At 41.6% G+C, this 25,801-nt stretch overlaps 1 protein-coding gene across 4 annotated transcripts; it reads right to left on the bottom strand.

Moving 5' to 3' along the window:
* Positions 1-3,736: 3,736 nt before the first annotated feature.
* Positions 3,737-25,030, bottom strand: LOC115174037 (polypeptide N-acetylgalactosaminyltransferase 12). 4 transcript variants are annotated; one of them, XM_029732647.1, is made up of 11 exons: positions 24,779-25,026; positions 23,930-24,614; positions 23,155-23,324; positions 21,683-21,872; positions 20,777-21,370; positions 20,299-20,416; positions 19,290-19,466; positions 16,620-16,751; positions 15,728-15,841; positions 11,193-11,351; positions 3,737-6,205 (listed from the first exon to the last, which is right to left on the bottom strand). In XM_029732647.1, the coding sequence occupies exons 2-11, from the start codon at positions 24,283-24,285 to the stop codon at positions 6,065-6,067; spliced, it is 2,151 nt and encodes a 716-aa protein (XP_029588507.1). In that variant the 5' UTR covers positions 24,286-24,614; positions 24,779-25,026; the 3' UTR covers positions 3,737-6,064. The 4 variants fall into 4 exon arrangements, with proteins under 4 accessions (XP_029588507.1, XP_029588508.1, XP_029588509.1 ...); XM_029732648.1 differs by having other exon boundaries at positions 20,981-21,370; positions 23,930-25,025; XM_029732649.1 differs by having other exon boundaries at positions 21,185-21,370; positions 23,930-25,021.
* Between the last annotated feature and the right edge of the window lie 771 nt (positions 25,031-25,801).

Raw genomic sequence — 25,801 nt, 5'->3', positions numbered from 1 at the left:
AACTGCTTTGCTTTATCTTTGCCAGGTCGCAATTGTAAATGAGAACTTGTTCTCAACTTGCCTACCTGGTTAAATAAAGGTGAAATAAAAAATAAATAAAAATAAGGAAAACAGTAAATTCATTAGGCCCTAATCTATGGATTTTTATTTTTTTAATTTAACTCGGCAAGTCAGTTAAGACAAATTCTTATTTGCAATGACGGCCTACACCGGCCAAACCCGGACACTGCTGGGCCAATTGTGTGCCGCCCTATGGGGCTCCCAATCACGGCTGGTTGTGAGAGCCTGGATTCGAACCAGGGTGTCTGTAGTGACACCTCTAGCACTGAGGTGCAGTGCCTTAGACCGCTGCACCACTCGGGTGCTCCAGTCACATGACTGGAAATACAGATATGCATCTGTTGGTCAGATACTTACAAAAAAAAGGCTTGGATCATAAAACCAGTCAGTATCTGAAGTGACCACCATTTGCCTCAAGCAGCACGACACATCTCCTTTGCATACAGTTGATAACGTTGTTGATTGTGGTCTGTGAAATGTTGTCCCACTCCTCTTCAATGGCTGTACGAAGTTGCTAGATATTGTCGGGAACTGTCGTACACGTCGATCCAGAGCATCCCAAACATGCTCAATGGGTGACACGTCTGGTTAGTATGCAGACCATGGAAGAACTGGGACATTATCTGCTTCCAGGAATTGTGTACAGATCCTTACGACATGGGGCAGTGTATTGTCATGCTGAAACATGAGGTGATGGGGGCAGATGAATGGCACGACAATGGTATCTCTGTGCATTCAAATTGCCATAGATAAAATGCAATTGTGTTCGTTGTTCGTAGCTTATGCCTGCCCATACCATAACCCCACCACCATGGGGCACTCTGTTCACAACGTTGACATCAGCAAAAGGCTCACTCACACAATGCCATACTACTCGCCATCTGCCCGGTACAGTTGAAACCGGGATTCATCCATAAAGAGCACACTTCTCCAGCGTGCCAGTGGCCATCGAAGGTGAGCATTTGCCCACTGAATTCGGTTACTACGCCGAACACCAGTCAGGTCAAGACCCTGGTGAGTATGACGAGCACACAGATGAGCTTCACAAACAAATTTGTGCACAACATTTGAGAAAAACAAGCTTTTTGTGCATATGGAACATTTCTGGGATTTTTTGTTTCGGCTCATGAAACACAGGACCAACAATTTACATGCATTTATATTTTGGTTCAGAATATGTACATCACTATTATACATAAAGATACATTTCTTTCCTGGAGAAGGTTATTAAGGTCTTTCCGTGTTAACAACTTATTCATGATATTTCTGGAAACTCTGAATTACATATTCCATACACTGTTCAAAAGGCAAAAATATATACTATGGCAATATATACACTATACAAGGAGTGAATAGTACTCCGCGCTGATCTTGAGCTAATGCAGATTGATGTCCCAGCAGCATTAGTGCCTGTCAGAATGAGGGCTTCCTGCTAGTTCTTCTGAGAGCGTGTCATTCTGTGAGAGAGCCAGCACACTGAAATGTTCCAAAATAGATATAAGATATCTGCTCTACAGATATACTCCATGATTTAAAGAAAATCACATCTTTGTTAAATGTTGGTTTATGAGGTTACAATTTTCAACACAAAGGATCATTTCAGCCTTCCTGAACTGGCCCCAGCTAGTTCCCTTCAGTGTTTCTGTGAGGAGAGAGACAGCGAACACAGCTCTAACTATCAAGGTTGTAATTCCCTTCCTTTCCTCTCACTGCGCCAGAGAGCCAGCCTAGGCAGACGACACCACACAAAGGAGGCCCACGCAGGCACCCTATGAAATATCAAACAGTGGAGCTTCATGAATGAGTAATTGAGGAAAACTGCAGGGCATTGCTGAGGCACAGGGGGAAGAGAGGGACTCGACATTTCCCCATCTCACACAGCAGCTGGTGTTAAAAACCAATCAGATATGGTTTGAACAGAACTCTCTCTCCCTACACAAAGAGTATAATGGGAATGAATCCACCAGCAACAGTCTATATTATTATGACTGAGATGCATGAGTCATATATGGAAAAGGGAACAAACTATTACAATTGTAATGATAGGAGTAGTTACTAAAAATATGTAGTGTTTTCTTGGGGAGCTCTTTTTAAATGTATTTTTTAAAGGTACAGTACTCAAAAATACCTGCCTGTGCGTCAGGCCACAGCAGAGTACACACACAGGCATCTGAAATGTACATAGATAAAATGTCTACTGTGCTGTAATGGTATAAAGGAGAAAGATTGTGTGAATTCAGGTATTTGATGTACATTACCTGTCAAAGGTTTGGACACACCTACTCATTCAAGGGTTCTTTATTTTTACTTTTTTCTACATTGCAGAATAATAGTGAAGACATCAAAACTATGAAATAACACATATGGAATCACGTAGTAACTAAAAAATCAAATCTTAAACAAATCAAAATATATTTATATTTGAGATTCTTCAAAGTAGCCACCCTTCACGTGGAAAGCTTTTCCAACAGTCTTGAAGAAGTTCCCACATATGTTGAGCACTTGTTGGCTGCTTTTCCTTCACTCTGCGGTCCAACTCATCCCAAACCATCTCAATTGGTTTGACATCGGGTGATTGTGGAGGCCAGGTCAGCTGATGCAGCACTCCATCACTCTCCTTCTTGATCAAATAGCCCTTATACAGCCTGGAGGTGTGTTGGGTCATTGTCCTGTTGAAAAACAAATGATAGTCCCACTAAGCACAAAACCAGGTGGGATGGCGTATCGCTGTAGAATTCTGTGGTAGCCATGCTGGTTCAGTGTGCCTTGAATTCTAAATAAATCACAGTGTCACCAGCAAAGCACCCCCACACCTCCTCCTCCATGCTTCACGATGGGAACCACACATGCAGAGATCATTCATTCACCTATTCTCTCGTCTCACAAAGACATGGCCGTTGGAACCAAAAATCTAAAATGTGGACTCCTCAGACCAAAGGACAAATTTACACTGGTCTAATGTCCATTGCTCGTGTTTCTTGGCCCATGCAAGTGTCTTCTTATTGATGTCCTTTAGTAGTAGTTTCTTTGTAGCAATTCGTCCATGAAGGCCTGATTCATGCAGTCTCCTCTGAACAGTTGATGTGGAGATGTGTCTCTTACTTGAACTCTGAAGTATTTATTTTGGCTGCAATTTCTGAGGCTGGTAACTCTAAATGAACTTATCCTCTGCAGCAGAGGTAACTCTTGTTCTTCCCTTCCTGTGACGGTCCTCATGAGAGCAAGTTTCATCATAGCGCTTAATCGTTTTTGTGACGGCACTTGAAGGAAATTTCAAAGTTCTTGAAATTTTCCGGATTGACTGACCCTCATGTCTTAAAGTAATGATGGACTGTCATTTCTCTTTGCTTATTTGAGCTTTTCTTGACATAATATGGAATTCCACAAATTAAACAAGGCACACATGTTAATTGGAATGCATTCCAGGTCCACCTCATGAAGCTGGTTGAGAATTCCAAGAATGTGCAAAGCTGTCATCAAGGCAAAGGGTGCCTATTTTGAAGAATCTAAAACATATTTTGATTTGTTTAACACTTTTTTGGTTACTACATGGTTTCATTTTTTTTTTTTGTCTTCACTATTATTCTACAATGTAGAAAATAGTACAAATAAAAGGAAAACCCTTGAATGAGTACCTGATTCGTTTAAGAAAATACATACATACCAACCAAGAATACAATACTTAAAAGTTTTACTTTGTATTATTATTCAGAAATTAAACATTACACATTAAATACTTTTCCAGAATGGTACTAGAAAAATTGTACATTAACATGATTATAAACTCAGTTTCATCCAATCTATTCCATTTTATGGACAGTTCCTAAAAATATCTTGAATTAATAACTCATTTTTTGATGATATAAAGGCCACTTGGAATGAACAGCATTAAAATTACATGCACAGGGGCCTCCATCCCAAGGGAACCCCGACTGATTTTGTTGAGCCACTCAGGTATCATATGAACACACTTAAGACATGTCAAAATGTGTAGAATTGCAGGAAATTAGTTTTGAAAAACGGCAACTTTATTTTTATATCCGGCAAAAAGAGGGGTGTAAACAATTTGAACAGCTTGGGGGTCGCAACGTTGGGGTTTGTTACGACAAATTACAATATCCATCCGGACCATCGCCACAGAGGAAATGTATGTGACCGGACCTTCTTAAATAGTAGTCGAGTACTCCTGCACTATAGTACACTATATAGGGAATAAGTACTCCTGCACTATAGTACACTATATAGGGAATAAGTACTCCTGCACTATAGTACACTATATAGGGAATAAGTACTCCTGCACTATAGTACACTATATAGGGAATAAGTAGGTATCATTTGAGATTTGTCCTTAATATCTTTTAATAAAAATGTGGATTTGTTTAATAATTCCATGGGTATCTTTCCATACCTCTTTTTGCATCAGGTAAGGCACTTCTGGTTAAAATGGCCCAAATTATGGCCTTAAGGAACATTTATTGTCAACAATTGTTTTCCCCATTTGTTGTTGCAGTTGCAATACATAAAGTCAAGTGGCTCATTTAACTTAGTGCTGAATTAATAAATCCATGCTGACATCAACGATGATAAATAAGTAAGTAAATAAACATTGAGTAAATATCATTTCAAATAAACAAGAATTGTAATATAATTAACACACCCAATATAGCTACGTTAAGTCTTAGTAGCTTCAGTCTATTAGGAGAAGAACAATCACACTAGGTGTTGATTACATTGACAAGATGCATGTTAGACCAAAAACCACAAGTATTCCTTCTTTCAGAAATGTTTAAATTGCTTACCGTGAGTTATCCAATTTCATGATTGTGATTCATGAACACAACTAAAGACTGCAGTGGAATTTCTCCTACTACCAGTAGTTGTGCGGCTAATTTTGTGTGTGTGCAATCCAAAAATTCATTACATATTTTGCGAGGACTTGCAAATTTGACCAATCACCACACGATTTCTGCATAAAAAAAGTCAAATCATTGCAATATTACCGCATAAAACGGATCAATCACGGCAGTACAAAAAGAGGGTGCGCAAATTAACCAATCACAGCATAATATGGTTCAATCAAGCTACACGTCAACAAATGTTTCCCTCGTCGGCGCATTTTCGCAAAACAAATTGAACAAAATTGTTGCATACTGCCATTCAAGATTTTTTTGTCCGCAAATATCACCAAAAAAAAATAACATCCTGGAGGGACTGGTTGAAGTAGTAAGCACGTATTTAAAAAAAAATACATGTATAAAACAAAATACTTGCTCCCAAAAATACATGAACAATTAACTACTCACATCTTTGAGCTGAGAACATGCTGGATGGAGTGAAAAAGATCAGCACACAAGATGGAAGCTTTGGCTCCGTCTACAGGTTGAGTCTGAGATTTCCAGCTATAATGTAATGCGCAAGTACATAAGAGTCTGTCATGATCACTGCAATGCCAAACACATCCACTACCAGCTGCTAAGTGGTCCTGTGTTCCAGAGAAAGAGAGAGGTGAGAATACAAAGTAGGAGTGGCTTTCAGTCAGATGAACAGACAGGTCATTAAATCCCACACATAAAAGTGTTAAATATCCCAGTCCATTGTCTCCCAGGTTTTCACAACAAATATCGACAAAAAAAGATTTGAGAAGTTGATGTGGTTAAGTGAGTTAATATCAAATGTGCGAAAACGTCAACGTTGTCCAGCAAGCACACGGTTGTCCATAGATACAGGAGGTGAGAACGGTTCGCCTGACCAGGGTCATATTCGTTAGAGCACAACATTTCAAAACAGTGTGCAACAGAAAACAAATGATTCCTATTGGACTACTTCAGATAGAAACTCCCTGTTTTGGACCATTTTCTTCTGTTGTGTACCTAGTGAATCCGACCCAGGTCGTAGGAGCTGAGTATTGGTCTTGGGGGCCCTCCAGCCCTCATCCTCTACCCCAGGGTTAAGAGTTTGGTTGACCCTGTACCCCAGGAATAGGGATTTCGGCTGGCCCTCTCCACTACACCCCCCTCTCCTCAAAAAACCACTTCTGGTTGGCGTGGTCTGAGCAGGGCCGCAGGGCGGGGGCAGGGGTGTCGTTGTCAGTCTTGTCCACGGCCTGGACACACTGCTGCGTCATCACATGGTAGAGGGTGTCGTCCTAGTGGAAAGGAGTTATTAAAAACATGTTACCTTTATTTATAACAGGTTATTGAAATATAATCTATTTTACAAGCCAGGCCAAATGGACCACTAGTATAGAGTAGAGAAGCACTGTCCTTAAGGCCTATTAACTAATGCTGGTCCCTATTAACTAATGCTGGTCTTAATCCTTCCCTTTAACCAACTAATATCTACCTAAAACAACCAAGCCTGTGGACTCACTATCCAACCAATAGAAAAAGAAGAATTTAACAGCAGAAGGACTGGCTACAACCCTGGAGAAGTGAAGATGTGAACCAGAAGAATTGAACAGCAGAAGGACTGGCTACAACCCTGGAGAAGTGAAGCTGTGAACCAGAAGAATTGAACAGCAGAAGGACTGGCTACAACCCTGGAGAAGTGAAGCTGTGAACCAGAAGAATTGAACAGCAGAAGGACTGGCTACAACCCTGGAGAAGTGAAGATGTGAACCAGAAGAATTGAACAGCAGAAGGACTGGCTACAACCCTGGAGAAGTGAAGCTGTGAACCACTGGTGTGTAGACGACATCCAGGAACAAGAGACTACATACAGACATTACAGAGAGGGGAGCAGTGCAGTGTGAAAAGAGTCATATCACAATACATTGAAAGCCAAGAAACTGTCCCTAGCCTTCTGTCAATTGCTCACTCTCTCCCTCCAGCTATTAACATGTTTGGAAACCAGGGGAACAACTTTGATTTTAGAAGTGGGAGGGACATCTTTTTTTTTTTTTTATATCTTTTTTTTTTAAATCCAGTCCGATAAACACTCCAAAACAGCCTACCCGACCGCTTGGAGACATCCGCGTGGTCCTAAAGCACACCGTTGCCTTGTTTTGTATCACATTTCAATGATAAAACTGGGGGGGACAAAAATGCAAATGTGGGGGGGACTTTCACTTGTCCCCAGTGAAAGTTGCACCCCTGCTGGAAACACTGAACACATACCTGTACTAAACTACCACAACAAGCATGGACTGTGCACCCAGTCAATAGGCTACCTCAATGCTTTATGATCCATTGTGTACGAAATGACACAAAAACACTTATCACCTGAGATACATCAAAGCTATCCAGAAGACATTATTTGATCATGTGACCCCTACTCCATAGAGAGACTGGGGCTATTAACATCTACTAACGTGATACTGGGATGAGTCTATCTGAGGGGAGTTGGAGTCTGGAGGCTAAGGACTCGAGAAAGAGAAAGGGCAAGAAAGAGCGAGAGAATGCTGACAGAGGTACTGCTGAAAGAGTGTGAAAATGGAGAGCTGAGAGAGTGTGAAAATGGGAGAGCTGAGAGAGTGTGAAAATGGGAGAGCTGAGAGTGTGAAAATGGAGAGCTGAGAGAGTGTGAAAATGGAGAGCTGAAAGAGTGTGAAAATGGAGAGCTGAGAGAGTGTGAAAATGGGAGAGCTGAGAGAGTGTGAAAATGGGAGAGCTGAGAGAGTGTGAAAATGGGAGAGCTGAGAGAGTGTGAAAATGGGAGAGCTGAGAGAGTGTGAAAATGGGAGAGCTGAGAGAGTGTGAAAATGGGAGAGCTGAGAGAGTGTGAAAATGGGAGAGCTGAGAGAGTGTGAAAATGGGAGAGCTGAGAGTGTGAAAATGGGAGAGCTGAGAGTGTGAAAATGGAGAGCTGAGAGAGTGTGAAAATGGGAGAGCTGAAAGAGTGTGAAAATGGAGAGCTGAGAGAGTGTGAAAATGGGAGAGCTGAGAGAGTGTGAAAATGGGAGAGCTGAGAGAGTGTGAAAATGGGAGAGCTGAGAGAGTGTGAAAATGGGAGAGCTGAGAGAGTGTGAAAATGGGAGAGCTGAGAGAGTGTGAAAATGGGAGAGCTGAGAGAGTGTGAAAATGGGAGAGCTGAGAGAGTGTGAAAATGGGAGAGCTGAGAGAGTGTGAAAATGGGAGAGCTGAGAGTGTGAAAATGGAGAGCTGAGAGAGTGTGAAAATGGGAGAGCTGAAAGAGTGTGAAAATGGAGAGCTGAGAGTGTGAAAATGGGAGAGCTGAGAGAGTGTGAAAATGGGAGAGCTGAGAGAGTGTGAAAATGGGAGAGCTGAGAGAGTGTGAAAATGGGAGAGCTGAGAGAGTGTGAAAATGGGAGAGCTGAGAGAGTGTGAAAATGGGAGAGCTGAGAGAGTGTGAAAATGGGAGAGCTGAGAGAGTGTGAAAATGGGAGAGCTGAGAGAGTGTGAAAATGGGAGAGCTGAGAGTGTGAAAATGGGAGAGCTGAGAGTGTGAAAATGGAGAGCTGAGAGAGTGTGAAAATGGGAGAGCTGAAAGAGTGTGAAAATGGGAGAGCTGAGAGTGTGAAAATGGGAGAGCTGAGAGTGTGAAAATGGAGAGCTGAGAGAGTGTGAAAATGGGAGAGCTGAAAGAGTGTGAAAATGGAGAGCTGAGAGTGTGAAAATGGGAGAGCTGAGAGAGTGTGAAAATGGGAGAGCTGAGAGGGAGAGAGAGAGATAAAGCCATCACGTACAGAGATTAACCTAGAGAAGAGTCCCCTAAGCAAGCTGGTCATAGGGCTCTGTTCACAAACACAACCCCAGGACTGTTTGTGTTTGGAATGTTTACTGTTCATTTTTGATTGTTTATTATCTATTTCACTTGCTTCGGCAATGTAAACATATGTTTCCCATGCCAATAAAGCCCTTTGAATTGAAATGATAGAGCGAGGTAGCGCTGAGAGAGAGAAAGAGATGAGAGCTGAGGGCTTAATGTCAGTATTTGTCAAAGCTTCCCTTTGAACATGCTCTGAATGCATCGAGGCCGCTCCAACAAAAAAGTCAACAGAACACAAGAGTGCTTAGTGAAAACCAACATTTAGCTCCACCCGTACTGTACTCTACTGTATATACTGCCTTCAGAACCCCTTGGTTTTTCCAACATTTTGTTGTGTTACACAGTGGGATTAAAACAGAATGTTGGCAATTTTTTTCAACAATCTACTCAAAATACTCTGTCAAAGTGGAAGAAAATTCTAACATTTGTTAAACATTTATACAATAAAACACTAATCTATCTTGATTAGATAAGTTTTCAGCCCCCTGAGTCAATACATGTTAGAATCAACTTTGCACACCTGGATTATGCAATATTGGCCCATTATTCTTTATATCATCATTGCTAGACAGCCATGTTCAAGTCTTGCCATAGATTTTTGTTTTAGGTTTTGTCCCATGCCATGACAGGGGTAAAGGATGATCCGGTGGCCCAGCAGGTTTTGGTCGTCAGGAGGATTGTAGTAAAAAGGTGAATGTCTCCTAGTGTCTGTTGGAAAGCAGACTGAACTATATGTTTTTCTCTAGGATTTTGCCTGTGCTTAGCTCTATTCCGTTTCTTTTTATCCTGAAAAAGTCCCTAATCCTTGCCGATGACAAGCACACCCATAACATGATACAGCCACCACCATCCTTGAAAATATGAAGCGTGGTACTCAGTGATGTGTTTGACCCTAACATAACACTTTGTATTCAGGATAAAACATTTTTGCAGGATTAGTTTGGTGCCTTATTGCGAACAGGATGGATGTTTTGGAATATTTTTATTCTGTACAGGCGTCCTTTTCACTCTGTCATTTATGATTGTATTGTGGAGTAACTACAATGTTGTTGATCTATCCTCAGTTATCAAACTCTAAATGTTTTAAAGATTAATTGTATTTATTTATTTAACGAGGCAAGTGAGTTAAGAACAAATTCTTATTTACAATGACGGCCTAGGAACAGTGGGTTAACTGCCTTGTTCAGGGGTAGAACAGATTTTTATCTTGTCAGCTCAGGGATTCGATCCAGCAACCTTTCGGTTACTGGCCAAATGCTCTAAGCACTAGGCTACCTGCCACCCCTAGAGTCAGGTCACCATTGGGCTCATGATGAAATCCCTGAGAAGTTTCCTTCCTCTCCAGCAACTGAGTTAGGAAGGACGCCTGTAACTTTGTCGTGACTGGGTGTATTGATACACCATCCAAAGTGTAATTAATAACTTCACCATACTCAAAGGAGCACTTAAGTGTGTGTTTTTTTTTTTTTTTTTTTTTTTTAACCCATCTACCAATAGTTGCCCTTCTTTGCAAACCATTGGAAAACCCTTCCTGAACTTTGTGGCTGAATCTGTGCTTCAAATTCACAAATTCACTGAGTGACCTTACAGATAATTGTATGTGTGGGGTACAGAGATAGGATAGTCATTTAAAAATCATGTTAAACAAAATTATTGCACACAGAGTGAGTCCATGCAACTTATGTGACTTACGTACATTTTTACTCCTGAACTTATTTATGCTTGCCATAACAAAAATGGTTGAATACTTACACTCAAGACATTTCAGCTTTTCATTTTTAATTAATTTGTAAACATATAATTGCACTTTGACATTATGGGATATTTTGTGTAGATTAGGGACACAAAATAATCTAAATTTAATCCATTATAAATTCAGGCTGTAACAACAAAATGTGGAAAAAGTCCATGGGTGTGAATACTTTCTGAAGGCCCTGTACGTCCATGTGTTCATCTGGGTTTTCTACTCCCCACTCCACCTTCTTCAGAGGAGGCTGGTGGACAGAGATCTAAGAGGACCGGTTCTTTGTAATGGTTGAATGGAACGGTATCAAAACATATGATTTCCATGTGTTTGATACCATTACACGGCAGGTAGCCTAGTTTTGGGCCAGTAACCGAAAGGTTGCTAGTTTGAATCCCCGAGCTGACAAGGTAAAAATCTGTCGTTCTGCCCCTGAACAAGGCAGTTAACCCACTGTTGCTAGGCCGTCACGTAAATAAGAATTTGTTCTTAACTGACTTGCCTAGTTAAAATAAAAAGGTTAAATAAAAAAAACATTGATTCCATTAAAAAAAAATCCTGTCCACGTATATCTCTGCCCACCATCCACCACTGACCCTTTCCTCTGCTCCCTGTTCGCTGCCATGATGTGGGATGAACACACAGTCCCCACCCAGCTCACCTCTCTGAGGACAAACTTCTGGTCCTGTGGTACAGTCTGCCGGGGTTTCCTGCACAGCTGCACGGTCAGGTAGTTGGAGACAGCATCCCCCACAGCACACCCTGCTGGCTCCCTGGTGTTATAGCGGATCTCGCTACTCTCATTGGAGTACTCAAAGAACTGCAACAGGAGAGATGCAGAGTGTGTGCGTGGTTAGTGGAGTTTTTGTTGTGTTCCATACAGCTGACCTCACACACGATGGTACCTGCTTTCTTCACTAGCATTTTGGTCCAAATACACAGTCATTTTGTACTTGTCAATGTGCATTATAATCTGAAGCCCTGAGTCAAATACCGTTTCCATTACCACCTGCTGTCTGCCAGGGCCAGTTAAAAATCGAATGACCATTACATGCAAGTTGCGCATCTCCCATTTACTCATTGGTTTTCACGAGCATACCAACCCACCTGGGTGATAAAAGGTGAACGAGGAGAAATTAAATCAAAGAAAACCTACTAGGTTTCTCCTTTATCTGTGGACTAATTGTCAGAGTGGAGAACACACAACTTTGTATGACTCAAAATAGGTTCAATTCTACAAAGATGCACCAAGAGAAGAAGGTAAAATAATCCAAAGTTTATCTTCCAGGACAAATTAGCTAGCAAAAGCAAGCTAGCTAAATGCCCATTGCCATGACATTGGCCTGTGGGTAAGGTTTATGACCCCCCCCAATCCCCATAAATACCTTTCTCCCTTTCCTCTAATGAAGGACTTTTGAAAAGCCTTTGTTAAGAGTCGGGGAGAGTCAGGGAACATCAAAAGATGGTTCCTTTCCCCCACATTTCGGTAATCCAACCAGTTGAAAATATGCGTTGGTACTTAATGAATATGATGTCAGTTTGGTTGTCATCTGAGACATTCTTATTAATGATAGGATGACATAACTATAATGTGTAGACTTTCCACGATACAGTTTATCAGATTCACATGGAATTGTTGTGCAATTTAAATGTTTAAATATGAAACTATTTGTGAAAAGATTAAATGTAATTTTAGCTTCCAAATGAGAGAGAATTGGGTTTTCATACGGTTAGAGCTCTGCTCAATCAGTGGTCCACCCCTGTGAAGAGACATGGGTTATAAACTATGAAACACACCCTTCTCTCCCTCCACTATATAAGCCCTTGATGAAAATGTAACCTCCTGTTCCGAGTACGCGAGGCCTGCAGCCTCTGCGTTAAAAGGGCGAATAATTTGCTGTTCCGGGTACATTAGGGCGACGGTCTGATGTCAGAAGGATTCAGATAATAAGCAGTTCTGAGGACGTGAGGACGACGGTTCCACGTTAAAAGGACTAACATGTCAACTACAGAACAAAGCCAACCTCAGCGTGAGCTTTGGTTGCGAATGGTATGAACTTTGAACTCTTAGTCACTACAGAAGTGATACCTCCTAGCCGTTGAGTTAGCAGCGGCCACTGTAAACGTGGGCTAGGAAAGGATGGACAAAGGATCTCTTCTAACAAACACGACACTGCCAAGTATTCTGTTTACCACCAGAGACACTCCTAAAGGGACAAGGAAGATCTCTGTTGGGCAACACGGCCAGCATCTACGACCAACCTACCGAAGTGCAGCTCAGAGTAAATATTTATTGCATTTTCCTTTTCCAAATGGGCGGTTATTTAGAATGCATAAGATTCTGTATTTACGATAGCATAGCTTCTCCCTTTGTTCTTCAGTCCTCCCGCGCTTTCATTCAAGCCCAACCCCCTCTCTTTGTGTAACCAGCCGTCATACAGGTTCCGTCCCCTAGGGACGTTTTCTTGTAGGATATAATTAGTAATCAATGTATGGTCCATTCTGTGTATATGTAATTCTGTGTGATTAGTTAGGTATTTAGTAAATAAATAATTAAACCAAAGTTTGTATTGCTGATTCAACTTGTTAGCCAGGGTTCGTGAAGATAACCAAGAATTTACAACTTTCAGATGAGACTGAAATAAGGTGACGATTAATATTGACTGCTATTGATGTAAAATATTACTAGGTCTTTAAGAGTTTATTCGGAAGATAACAGCTCTATAAACACTCTTTCGTGGTGCCCCGACTTTCTAGTTAATTATCTACCTGATTAGCTTAAATCAGGTGATATTAATTACAGAGAAATTATTTTATAGAATAGCATGTCATATCACTTAATCCGGCAAAGCCAAAGACACGACACCATGAATGCTTCATGTGTTTCAACCTGTCCCCAAACTAATATAGTTGGTTAGGCATTTTAATCTGTGTGTTATGAACACGTCTGCTGTGTATAGACAAAATCAACATGCACACGCAGATGCACGTGCAGGGCCGGTTTGGTCAAGGTGTTAGGCTATTGGCCATGAAAGCACTATAAGCATTGTTTAACCATGACAGCTGAGGAGGCGTAATTTGTTCTTAACCTGTTATGGATAGGTGGCAGTATTTTCACGGCCGGACAAAAAACGTCCCCGATTTAATCTGATTATTACTCCTGCGCAGAAACTAGAATATGCATACAATTATTAGCTTTGGATAGAAAACACTCCAAAGTTTCTAAAACTGTTTGAATGGTGTCTGTGAGTATAACAGAACTCATTTGGCAGGCCAAAACATGAGAAGATTCTGTTCAGGAAGTACCCTGTCTGACCATTTCTTGCCCTTCTTGATTACCTCTATCCATTACAAAGGATCTCTGCTGTTACGTGACACTTCCTACGGCTCCCATGGGCTCTCAGAAGGAGGCAAAAAGCTGAATGACGTAATTACAAGCCCTGGCTGAAACACACGAGCGCTTTTGCTAAGTGGTCTATCAGCGGACAAAGGGACTCATGCTCGTGCACGAGACGACACCATGTTTTTATTCTATCGTCTCTGAACGGTTTCAACGACTCCCGGTCGGAATATTATCGCTTTTTTACGAGACAATTTGCATAAAAATTTATTTTAAACAGCGGTTGACATGCTTCGAAGTACGGTAATGAAATATTTAGAAATCTTTTGTCACGAAATGAGCCATGCGCGTGACCCTTATTTACCATTCGGATAGTGTCTTGAACGCACGAACAAAACGCCGCTGTTGGAACATAACTATGGATTATTTTGGACCAAACCAACATTTGTTATTGAAGTAGAAGTCCTGGGAGTGCATTCTGACGAAGAACATCAAAGGTAATCAAACTTTTCTAATAGTAAATCGGAGTTTGGTGAAGGCTAAACTTGCTGGGTGTCTAAATATCTAGCCCTGTAATGCCGGGCTATCTACTGAGAATATTGTAAAATGTGCTTCCACCGAAAAGCTATTTTAAAATCGGACATATCGAGTGCATAGAGGAGTTCTGTATCTATAATTCTTAAAATAATTGTTATGTTTTTTGTGAACGTTTATCGTGAGTAATTTAGTAAATTCACCGGAGGTTTGCGGGGGTATGCTAGTTCTGAACGTCACATGCTAATGTAAAAAAACTGTTTTTTTGATATAAATATGAACTTGATTGAACAAAACATGCATGCATTGTATAACATAATGTCCTAGGGTTGTCATCTGATGAAGATCATCAAAGGTTAGTGCTGCATTTAGCTGTGGTTTTGTTTTTTGTGACATTATATGCTAGCTTGAAAAATGGGTGTCTGATTATTTCTGGCTGGGTACTCTGCTGACATAATCTAATGTTTTGCTTTCGCTGTAAAGCCTTTTTGAAATCGGACAGTGTGGTTAGATTAACGAGAGTCTTGTCTTTAAAATGCTGTAAAATAGTCATATGTTTGAAAAATTGAAGTTTTCGGATTTTAGAGGAGTTTGTATTTCGCGCCACGCCCATCATTGGATATTGGAGCAGGTGTTCCGCTAGCGGAACGTCTAGATGTAAGAGGTTTAACTGACTTGCCTAGTTAAAAAAAGGTTCAATTAAAAAAATGCTAAACAAAAATCTAAGCTAACAACACTAGGCAACAATTACTGCAGTCCTGAAAACAATATACGCTAGAACACCAGTGTCTGAACCACTACTAAATGAAGGACATGGAGAGTAAAGATGGAGCCATAGCTACCTGGTGTTAAATGAAGGACATGGAGAGTACAGATGGAGCCATAGCTACCTGGTTTTAAATGAAGGACATGGAGAGTAAAGATGGAGCCATAGCTACCTGGTTTTAAATGAAGGACATAGAGAGTAAAGATGGAGCCATAGCTACCTGGTTTTAAATGAAGGACATGGAGAGTACAGATGGAGCCATAGCTACCTGGTTTTAAATGAAGGACATGAAGAGTAAAGATGGAGCCATAGCTACCTGGTTTTAAATGAAGGACATGGAGAGTAAAGATGGAGCCATAGCTACCTGGTTTTAAATGAAGGACATGGAGAGTAAAGATGGAGCCATAGCTACCTGGTGTTAAATGAAGGACATGGAGAGTAAAGATGGAGCCATAGCTACCTGGTTTTAAATGAAGGACATGGAGAGTACAGATGGAGCTATAGCTACCTGGTGTTAAATGAAGGACATGGAGAGTACAGATGGAGATATAGCTACCTGGTTTTGTCCCATGCCATGACAGGGGTAGAGGATGATCCGGTGGCCCACCAGGTTATGGTCGTCAGGAGGGTTGTAGTCAAAGCAGTAGCTGGACATGCCTCTGTTCTTCAGCTAAAGGGAAACAACACGCAGATGCTGCTTTTAAAGTACAGCTATGAGTGTGGGGAGTCAAGGGAAAGTTTAGTCAAGTTGTCTATGACAACCCACTTGAGTGCACTATCCCTTTAATAAAAACACAGATTCATTAATGTTGTACATTTACTTAAGTAAAAATACTTTAAAGTACTACTTATGTCGGGTTTTTTTGGTATCTGTACTTTACTATTTATATTTTTGCCACCTTTTACTTCACTACATTCCTAAAGAAAATAATGTACTTTTTACTCTATACATTTTCCCTGACACCCAAAAGTACTAGTTACATTTTGACAGGAAAATGGTCCAATTCACACACTTATCAAGAGAACATCCCAGGTCATCTCTACTGCCTCTGATCTGGTGGACTCACTAAACACAAATGCTTAGTTCGTAAGTTATGTCTGAGCGTTGCAGTGTGCCCCTGGCTATCCGTTAACAAAAAAACATAGGGATGTCTGGTTTTCTTAATATAAAGAAGTTAAAATGATTTTTACTTTGATACTTAACTTAATTTTAGCAATTCCATTTACTTTTGATACTTAAGTATATTTACAAACAAATACCTTTAGACAAGTAGTATTTTACTGGGTGACTTTTACTTGAGTTACACTGTGCAAATGTGAGGTCGCCTGGGTTGAAAACGACAACACTTGTTTCTTATTGGACGGGTTCCGGTAGTTTCAGTCCGTTTTCTTCTGTTTGGTGCCTGACTAATACAACCTTGGAGTCAAAATGGTAGCATTCTCCTCACCATTCCAAACATCCCAGGCCTGTCCTCAGGGACGTGGATATCAGGATAGATGTTCTCCAGGTACCACTTGAAGTCCTTACATCCCAGCTGGGTCCTGAGCCTCCTCCTGTCTGTCACGTCCCCAAAGGCCTCCTGACAACAACAACAAAACATGAGACTTTAAAATTATACAATTATATTTATTTTGAGGCCATGCAGTCATGAGCTCAGAAGTAAATGTTCAACTGACTTCCTGTCTCTGGGTATTATTCTGTGAACTGACAAACAACAGCACCATCTATGGTTTTTCAAAAGTTCCCATAAACACACAAATCACAAAACCACCATATACACTGACACTACAAAAACAGACTTTTGCATCACACTCCTCTTCTGTTGCACACAATCTCAACTCAAATGTAAGCACTCCTCCCACACACACAAACACTTCCCACTGGCAGACCACCACTGCATCCTGGTCACTGTTAACACAAATACACTCCAATCCACAGTAGGGTTGCAAAATTCCCAAGGTTTTTCAGAAATCAAATGTTATTCGTCACATGCTTCGTAAACAGCAGGTGTAGTGTAACAGTGAAATGCTTACGAGCCCTTCCCAACAATGCAGAGAGAAAGAAAACAGAGAAATAATAGAGAAGTCAAACAAGTAATAATAAATACACAATGCGTAACGATAAATTAGCTATATACACAAGGTACCAGTACCGAGTCGATATGCAGGGGTACGAGGTAATTGAGGTATACATCTACAGCTGAAGTCGGAAGTTTACATACACTTAGGTTGGAGTCATTACAACTTGTTATTCAACCACTCCACATATGTCTTGTTAACAAACTATAGTTTTGGCAAAGCGGTTAGGACATCTACTTTATATGTCCTATATCGACATAACCTGAAAGGCCGCTCAGCATGGAAGAAGGCACTGCTAGCAGAGAGAACAGTGTATGACTTGGGTGGCTGGAACATTTGACATTTTTTAGGGCCTACCTGCCTGGTATAGAGGACACATAGAGCTCGGCAGAGAGCTCTGCTCCAGTGATGTACTGGGCCGTATGGTCAGATGCCAAGCAGTTGCCATACCAAGCGGTGATGCAGCCAGTCAAGATGCTCTCAATGGTGCAGCTATAGAACATTTTGAGGATCTGAGGGCCCATGCCAAATCTTTTCAGCCTCCTGAGGGGGAAGGGGCATTGTTGTGCCCTCTTCATGACTGTGTTTGGACCATGATAGATCTTTAGTGATGTGGACATCGAGGAACTTGAAGCCCTCGACCCACTCCACTAAAAATATAGCTGAAAACTCTCTTGGAAAATAGTATGGTCTATAGCTTATCCTGAGGAAACTTCGAAACGTCCTTAATAATAGAGGGGAATAAGCAGGAAATCTGGAATCCTTCGACCAGGATTTCTGGAAAACCTGGACATTTTGTGGTAACCCAATTAGCATTACAATATCAGCAATTGTTTATTTCTGTGTGGTGGTTTAGTGTGTTTCTGAAACCCTGAATTCCTACTGGTCCAGAGTAGAGGTCGACCGATTAATCGGAATGGCCGATTAATTAGGGCCGATTTCAAGTTTTCATAACAATCGGAAATCGGTATTTTTGGACGCCGATTTTTTTTTTTTACACCTTTATTGAACTAGGCAAGTCAGTTAAGAACACATTCTTATTTTCAATGACGGCCTAGGAACGGTGGGTTAACTGCCTTGTTCAGGGGCAGAACAATAGATTTTTACCTTGTCAGCTCGGGGATTCAATCTTGCAACCTTACGGTTAACTAGTCCAACGCTCTAACCACCTGCTTTACATTGCACTCCACGAGGAGCCTGCCTGTTACGCGAATGCAGTAAGCAGCCAAGGTAAGTTGCTAGCTAGCATTAAACTTATCTTATAAAAAACAATCAATCAATCATAATCACTAGTTAACTACACATGGTTGATGATATTACTAGTTTATCTAGCCCTGTCCTGCGTTGCATATAATCGCTTAGGTACATGTTGCTCCAAGTTCCTTGCTCAGAACATGAGAACATATTATATGCAACGCAGGACAGGGCTAGATAAACTAGTAATATCAACCATGTGTAGTTAACTAGTGATTATGATTGATTGATTGTTTTTTTATAAGATAAGTTTAATGCTAGCTAGCAACTTACCTTGGCTTCTTACTGCATTCGCGTAACAGGGAGGCTCCTCGTGGAGTGCAATGTAAAGCAGGTGGTTCGAGCGTTGGACTAGTTAACCGTAAGGTTGCAAGATTGAATCCCCGAGCTGACAAGGTAAAAATCTGTCGTTCTGCCCCTGAACAAGGCAGTTAACCCACCGTTCCTAGGCCGTCATTGAAAATAAGAATGTGTTCTTAACTGACTTGCCTAGTTAAATAAAAGGTGAAAAAAAAATCATAATAATAATAAAAACTGGCCAAATCGGCGTCCAAAAATACAGATTTCCGATTGTTATGAAAACTTGAAATCGGCCCTAATTAAATCGGCCATTCCGATTAATCGGTCGACCTCATGTCCTGGAGCCACAATCACAGCACCATACACTACTGGTCCTAACCCACAGTTACAGCACCATACACTACTGGTCCTGACCCACAATCACAGCACCATACACTTTCAAACTCTGCAGCAAAATTGCTAGTTCCTGTTCAGGGCTGGCCTACCAGGCGAGCGTGGGGGTTACGGTGGTAGTACAACTCCTTGTAGTCGTCCATCCAGACCTCGGCAGCACGCACGCTGTTGGCCAGGGCCTTACTCCGAGAATAGGGGGCCTTTTTGGGGAAGACGTGGCCCACGTGGGAGCAGGGGTGGATCTCCAGGCTGCCCCCGCACTGCCAGATCTAAATAACAACAACAGCAACACAAGGACATGATTAGCTACACACCGTGATTCAATCAGGCAGCACAATGGACAGCTTTGTGTGTCTTTCTAAAAGGGGAGGGAGTTCTGTTGTTGTATGGCGGTTTGGTTCTTTCCCACAGGAAGTAACTGAAGGAAAACATGACCTCTGTGCTGGTTTAAATTCTTCAAACTCTGCAACTTTATTGACTGCGGAACCTTTATTGACAGAGGTAACTTTTGGTTCAAAGTTCTTTAATGTGATTTTGATTAGAGAACAGAAAGGCCATTTTTGTTGACCCAAAATGGCATAGTGGTGACCTAGTTATATAATGAAAGTATAAACATTGCAGCCTTGTGTGAATCCCCACATATTTCACAACAGTACGGTGACCATTTTAACATCTTGACCATGTTCTGTTATAATATCCACCCGGCACAGCCAGAAGAGGACTGGCCACCCCTCATAGCCTGGTTCCTCTCTAGGTTTCTTCCTAGGTTTTTTGCCTTTCTAGGGAGTTTTTCATAGGGAGTTTTTCCTAGCCACCGTGCTTCTTTCACATGCATTGCTTGCTGTTTGGGGTTTTAGGCTGGGTTTCTGTACAGCACTTTGAGATTTCAGCTGATGTACGAACGGCTATATAAATAAATTTGATTTGATCTGACCATCGGTTACTGGATTCCAGTGGGTTTTTAACTTATCACAGAAACGTCAGGAAAAAGGCATGGATAAACAGCACAGAGTACAGCAAGCCCAAAGGTATCACTCTCGCTCTCACACACAATCTCACTCACACAAACTCTCGCTCGTTCTCTTTCTCACCTACACTCACCCTGAATGAGAACTCTAGGTTCTCTCCTCCCCACACCTCCATGCCTGTGTCGTACGTGCCCAGGTAATGGAAATAGTTCTTACTGACAGCAAACAGCCCACCAGCCATAGTAGGAGACCTGGGACCAAAACACACACAGCTTACAGAGCAGATCTTGAAAACTTGTTCCATAATTATCATAAATCATATAGCCTATGGTATGTATAACAATTGTTGATCTCTAAATAATATGCATATCAAATTGTTAAACGTACATCTTGATAGTTAACTGAGGATTAGACTACTTTCCTCTCCGATACACTGAAGTTGTTAGGGTACCACAGACCTGATGACATCAATGGCAGAACGCCTGTTTCTAATGTAGGGTACCACAGACCTGATGACATCAATGGCAGAACGCCTGTTTCTAATGTAGGGTACCACAGACCTGATGACATCAATGGCAGAACGCCTGTTTCTAATGTAGGGTACCACAGACCTGATGACATCAATGGCAGAACGCCTGTTTCTAATGTAGGGTACCACAGACCTGATGACATCAATGGCAGAACGCCTGTTTCTAATGTAGGGTACCACAGACCTGATGTCATCAATGGCAGAACGCCTGTTTCTAATGTAGGGTACCACAGACCTGATGACATCAATGGCAGAACGCCTGTTTCTAATGTAGGGTACCACAGACCTGATGACATCAATGGCAGAGCGCCTGTTTCTAATGTAGGGTCCCACAGACCTGATGACATCAATGGCAGAGCGCCTGTTTCTAATGTAGGGTACCACAGACCTGATGACATCAATGGCAGAACGCCTGTTTCTAATGTAGGGTCCCACAGACCTGATGACATCAATGGCAGAGCGCCTGTTTCTAATGTAGGGTACCACAGACCTGATGACATCAATGGCAGAGCGCCTGCGTTTCTGCTCGTACTCTGGCACCGAGTGCCAGGTGAAGACCAGCCGCCAATCAAACCCTCCAATCTGGGGTTCCCCGGGGTTGCCTAGATACTGGAAGGTGTTCCAGTCGATGACATCAATGACGGGACACACCACAGCAGACGGCTCGTCCTTTATCCTGGGGCAGAGGAGAAGAGAGCAGAAGCAAGCATGGGGCAGGGGGTTGCAGTATAACAGGGTGACGACAGAGAGAAAGGCCTCACCAGGTACGATATGGAACAGGCCTTAGGAGGCTTGGGGTTAGTGTGAAAGGGGGTGGGTAAGGAAAATAGTTCACATAGCTACACATAGCCAAATCTAGCCAGCAACACGCTACATTCAACCGCAAAGTAGAAGGAATGGAGAGAAGTACTACTGTACATGTGGAAACTAAGGTCCCACGACTAGACTGAAGAACTGTCCTGACCTGGCCCACTACGGGGTTTCTCACCTGTCGAGCAGGGGCTCCAACCAGCCCTTGTGGCATTCACAGTGGCAGTCGAGAAAGGTCAGCACATCGCCCGTGGCGATGGAGGCCCCCAAGAGCCTGGCCCGCACCAGGCCCTCCCTCTTCCTGGCACGGATCAGATGCACCTTCTTCAAGCTGGAGATGTAGTTTTCTAACGGCTCCTTCAAATGAGCTGACAGGGAACCAAAAGGGCTGTTTACGCATCATGACAAGTGTGTACATTTCCTCACCTGGGTTGTGTGTAACGTGCAGGTACAGGGTGTGTAATGGTACAGTGTGTGTAATGTTACAACAGGGTGGTGCTGCTAACAGATGTGCCTGCGCTTTGTGGTTTAATTCATAATGACAAGCAAGTAAGAAAGGCTTTTCTTCACTATGTTTTCTTCACTGTAGGTATTTCCAAATGTACTGATTTAGCACCATCTAGTGGTGATGGAAGAAACCACTCAACGTCAAATGGGGAGGTGATGCCCTTTGAGGTTCAGTAAATATTGGTGCCCTTTTAATCCTTAAGAGAAAATACAACAAACCAAAAAATGATACAAATTGTGAACTAACACTGGCACCTGACTCTTTTTCCCCTTACTAGCTCTAACTTTGCTGATAGACACTTTGAGGAAAAATGTACTTACTGTGACTGATGTGTGGTTGTCCCACCTAGCTATCTTAATACGAATGCACTAAGTGGAAGTCGCTCTGGATAAGAGCGTCTGCTAAATTCCTAAAATGTAAACTACTTGTCAGAAATCTGATCAAATATTCAGAGCGACTCCCATGGCCAATAGTACGTCATGTGCTGAAAGGGACAAATAGTGGCCTATGAGTAAGGCTGCATGTTTACCAACTGGTATTCAAATGTATTTAAAGTTCACTTAAAAACGTTCCATTTAGTATTTTGTTCATTAGTCCATTGTTAACACAGTCCCCCCCAAAAATGTGCATGTCAGCAGTCAAGTTTTCAAGGTAGAACACTTTCAGTACAGAGCAGAAACGTTGATGATGATGATGAGTTTGCATTATATGAACCATCCCTTTAACCTTAACATATTGAATGTCATAGTCATCAGATATTGGCTCTCATTGGCTTTGGCAGACATACTGATGTCACTCTAGCCAAGCATGTCTGCAAATCTGGGCCCATACAAACAGGGTCTCAGAGTAACAGTTTAGCCTTTAAGATCACAATTAATACAAATTGCATTGACAGAAGGCACCTGGTCCTAGATCAGCACATACAGGCAAAGGGTGGCTACTGTGAAGAATCGCAAATATAAATATATTTTGATTTGTTTAACTCTTTTTTTTGGTTACTACATGATTCCATATGTGTTATTTCATAGTTGTGATGTCTTCACTATTATTCTACAATGTAGAAAATAGTAAAATAAAGAAAAACCCTTGAAAGAGAAGGTGTGTCCTAACTTTTGACTGGTAGTGTACGTACATGACTGTACCTCTGTCACTGTAGTCGTCCACCAGCACCACCTCTCGTAGCAGTACGTCAGGTGAGGTCTCCAGGACGCTGTGGACGGTGCGTAGCAGCGTGGACCACGCCTCGTTGTAGAAGGCGATCACCACTGAAGTGGATGGCAATGACCTATAGTCATACTTCTGGTCCTTACAACTGGAGAAGTAAAGAGTTCACTTGTTATAGATCTGTAGCAAGCCTGACCTCAGACATCCCCTTCCCATCATGCTTCTCATTGTTTACTCACTGTCATTGGCATGACTAGGATTGTAATTATAGCACAAACAGATCTGTCACCCCGGCTAATAGATCTGGGTCAGTATTCTGAATGTGTAAGAGTAGGAGTGCTGATCTGATCTAGGAAGAAAGAAAATCTGTTCGTTTTTGGTCAATGTTGTTGGTTACCCTTGTGCTTGGATGTCTGACTGAGATGTGGCTGCAGGACTTTATTCATTGCACATGGCTCAACAGGCACCAAGTCATTTAATACCTAATTCCTGGCCCTTTAGTAAACTCAAAAGAAACAGTTTAACGAGCTGTGTCAGTGATCTGACTTTATCCAACCTTGCAAAATCAAGCACTGCCTTGCCTGTCATTTAGAAATACTCAACGAGGTTTGCCACAATGGGTTGATGGCGAGAGGCTAGGCAACTTCATATTCAGTCAGTCATATTTAGAAAAGCTCTAGAAAATACTCTTATCACAAGGGAATGTTGGGAAAAGATCAAACACACCACACATGAAACTCACGGCCAACTTACAGAGGATTCCATCGTTCAGGCAGACTGCGGTGGAGAGACACCAGATCACTCACATAGGTATTCATCTGGTGTTTATTAATACTTTCCTCTTCTTTTTTCTTCTCCTCTCCAACGAGGTTCAATTTGACAGCTCTACCCAGTTCTCCCAAGGCATTTAAATCCAACGGCGGTTTGTCATATACAGGCTTTTTAAGCATTTCATTTGCAATATCTTGCTCAGTGGGAACCTCTCTTCGACTTGTTCCAGCTATGTCGCCGGGATTATTATGCCTGTTTAAAATAAAATATCCCACAATAGACGCCCCAAAAAGGCAAACTATCAACTTCCACCGATTCCTTCGCCGGGAAAGTGCCATCGTGTCTCCCTTCACGAGATATGTTCATACCCGGTGGGCTACAGCAGCATCACGGTGCATCACCAAATTCACCATGAACTGACTTCTGATAATAACTTTACGCAATGTAAAAGTTCCCCTATTTTGCTTGAATCAACTTTTTATTGCAAATTGTTTAACAGGGTTGACCAAATTTGACTAACCAAGTCAGATTTCAACGGTGTTTTTCTGTCATCCAGCGATTGGCTTCCTTGGTCAAAGTTTATTGAAATATGACTTCTCCATAAACGTGATGTTAAAACTGGATTTACCCGATTAGAGTATCTATCTTGATGGATTACCAATAACACCTAGATAAAAAAAAAAAGGAATGAAGATCAAATTAAAGAGTGTGTCCAGCGCTTCATTCTGTCCCAGTAGCACTAAATCCTAATCCTTTTTGCGCACCCTACTTATCTTCGCGCCATGGACACAATGTAGCCTACATTAACTATGTCACATTGTAGCTCTTTACCTGCAACCTACTCACACACTTCAACGGTTTCCGTTAGCCGAGCCGCACAAAATCATTCACGTCGATACATTTCAGAAGTTTGTCAGAAGTTTATCAGTCACTAATCTTTCTCGTGTCACGAGTTGTTGTACCAACAAACGACGCTGTGCAAACAATGTCTTCTGGGTTCCAGGAAACTGTACCGAAAAAATGAGTTTAACAATGTTACAGCTGCTTCGTTTCGATTTCCTATTCATAATTATGCAAATGCATGAAGCATTAAATTGACTGCTTCCGGGTTGGCAACAAGTGGTAAAAAAAAGTACAATATCACGTGACTGTAGTTGACTGTAGTTTTCATGCACTGATTCCAAAGAGACTACTGATATTCCGTGTTCTTGTATGAACAGAACTTGTGTTATTAAATATATGATTTGACATTTGTTTAACATTTACGGGTGCAACAAAGTCATCTTCAATGTGGACCAATATTCTTACATTATTTCTCTTAGCACTGTTGAATGTCACTTAGCCCTATATATATTTTAAATCATCTAGTTTGAAGCAAACATCTTGAAGCAAACATCTTTAAGAAAAAGAAAATGATCAATAATTGAGGTAACTGTTCAGAGTGAGAAGGTCATTTGGGTGCCATACTGTTTGATTGAATACTCTTATTGTCAAAACAACAAAGAGAAACTGTAACCAGAGTGTTGTAATATACCATGGTACACTGACGGGTCTGTCTGACTATCTCTGGAGGAAAACATATATTAGCCTGGATGAGGACGTTTTCATAAAAAATAAACAGTCAACACTCATTTTGTAGGCCAACAGGTTATTATTTCTCTTAACCTATTAAACATAAAACAATATGTAAAAGAGACACTTTAAATGCAAATTCAATGGTCCATACACTCTCCTCGGACAGTAGTGCATACAGTGGCATTAGTGTCAAGAAGCCAGCTAATATGGTACTACATCAACCTCCAGTTAATTGGCTTCATTTCCATGGTGCTTATGATGTAATATCTCAAGGTGCTG

The sequence above is a fragment of the Salmo trutta genome, chromosome 34, assembly GCF_901001165.1.
Source record: "Salmo trutta chromosome 34, fSalTru1.1, whole genome shotgun sequence".
NCBI lineage: Eukaryota > Metazoa > Chordata > Actinopteri > Salmoniformes > Salmonidae > Salmo > Salmo trutta.
The sequence above is the reverse complement of the archived record's forward strand: the minus strand, read 5'-3'. Positions and strand labels throughout refer to the sequence as shown.

What these genes read in the sequence shown, in the direction of transcription:
- LOC115174037 (XM_029732647.1), bottom strand. Translation starts at nt 24,285, where the DNA reads ATGGCACTTTCCCGGCGAAGGAATCGGTGGAAGTTGATAGTTTGCCTT. An exon ending in GGACGACTACAGTGACAGAG is followed by an intron (nt 21,873 to 23,154) that starts GTACAGTCATGT and finishes GTTCCCTGTCAG; the next exon opens with CTCATTTGAAGGAGCCGTTA. An exon ending in TCTGCCATTGATGTCATCAG is followed by an intron (nt 20,417 to 20,776) that starts GTCTGTGGTACC and finishes TTTTGGTCCCAG; the next exon opens with GTCTCCTACTATGGCTGGTG.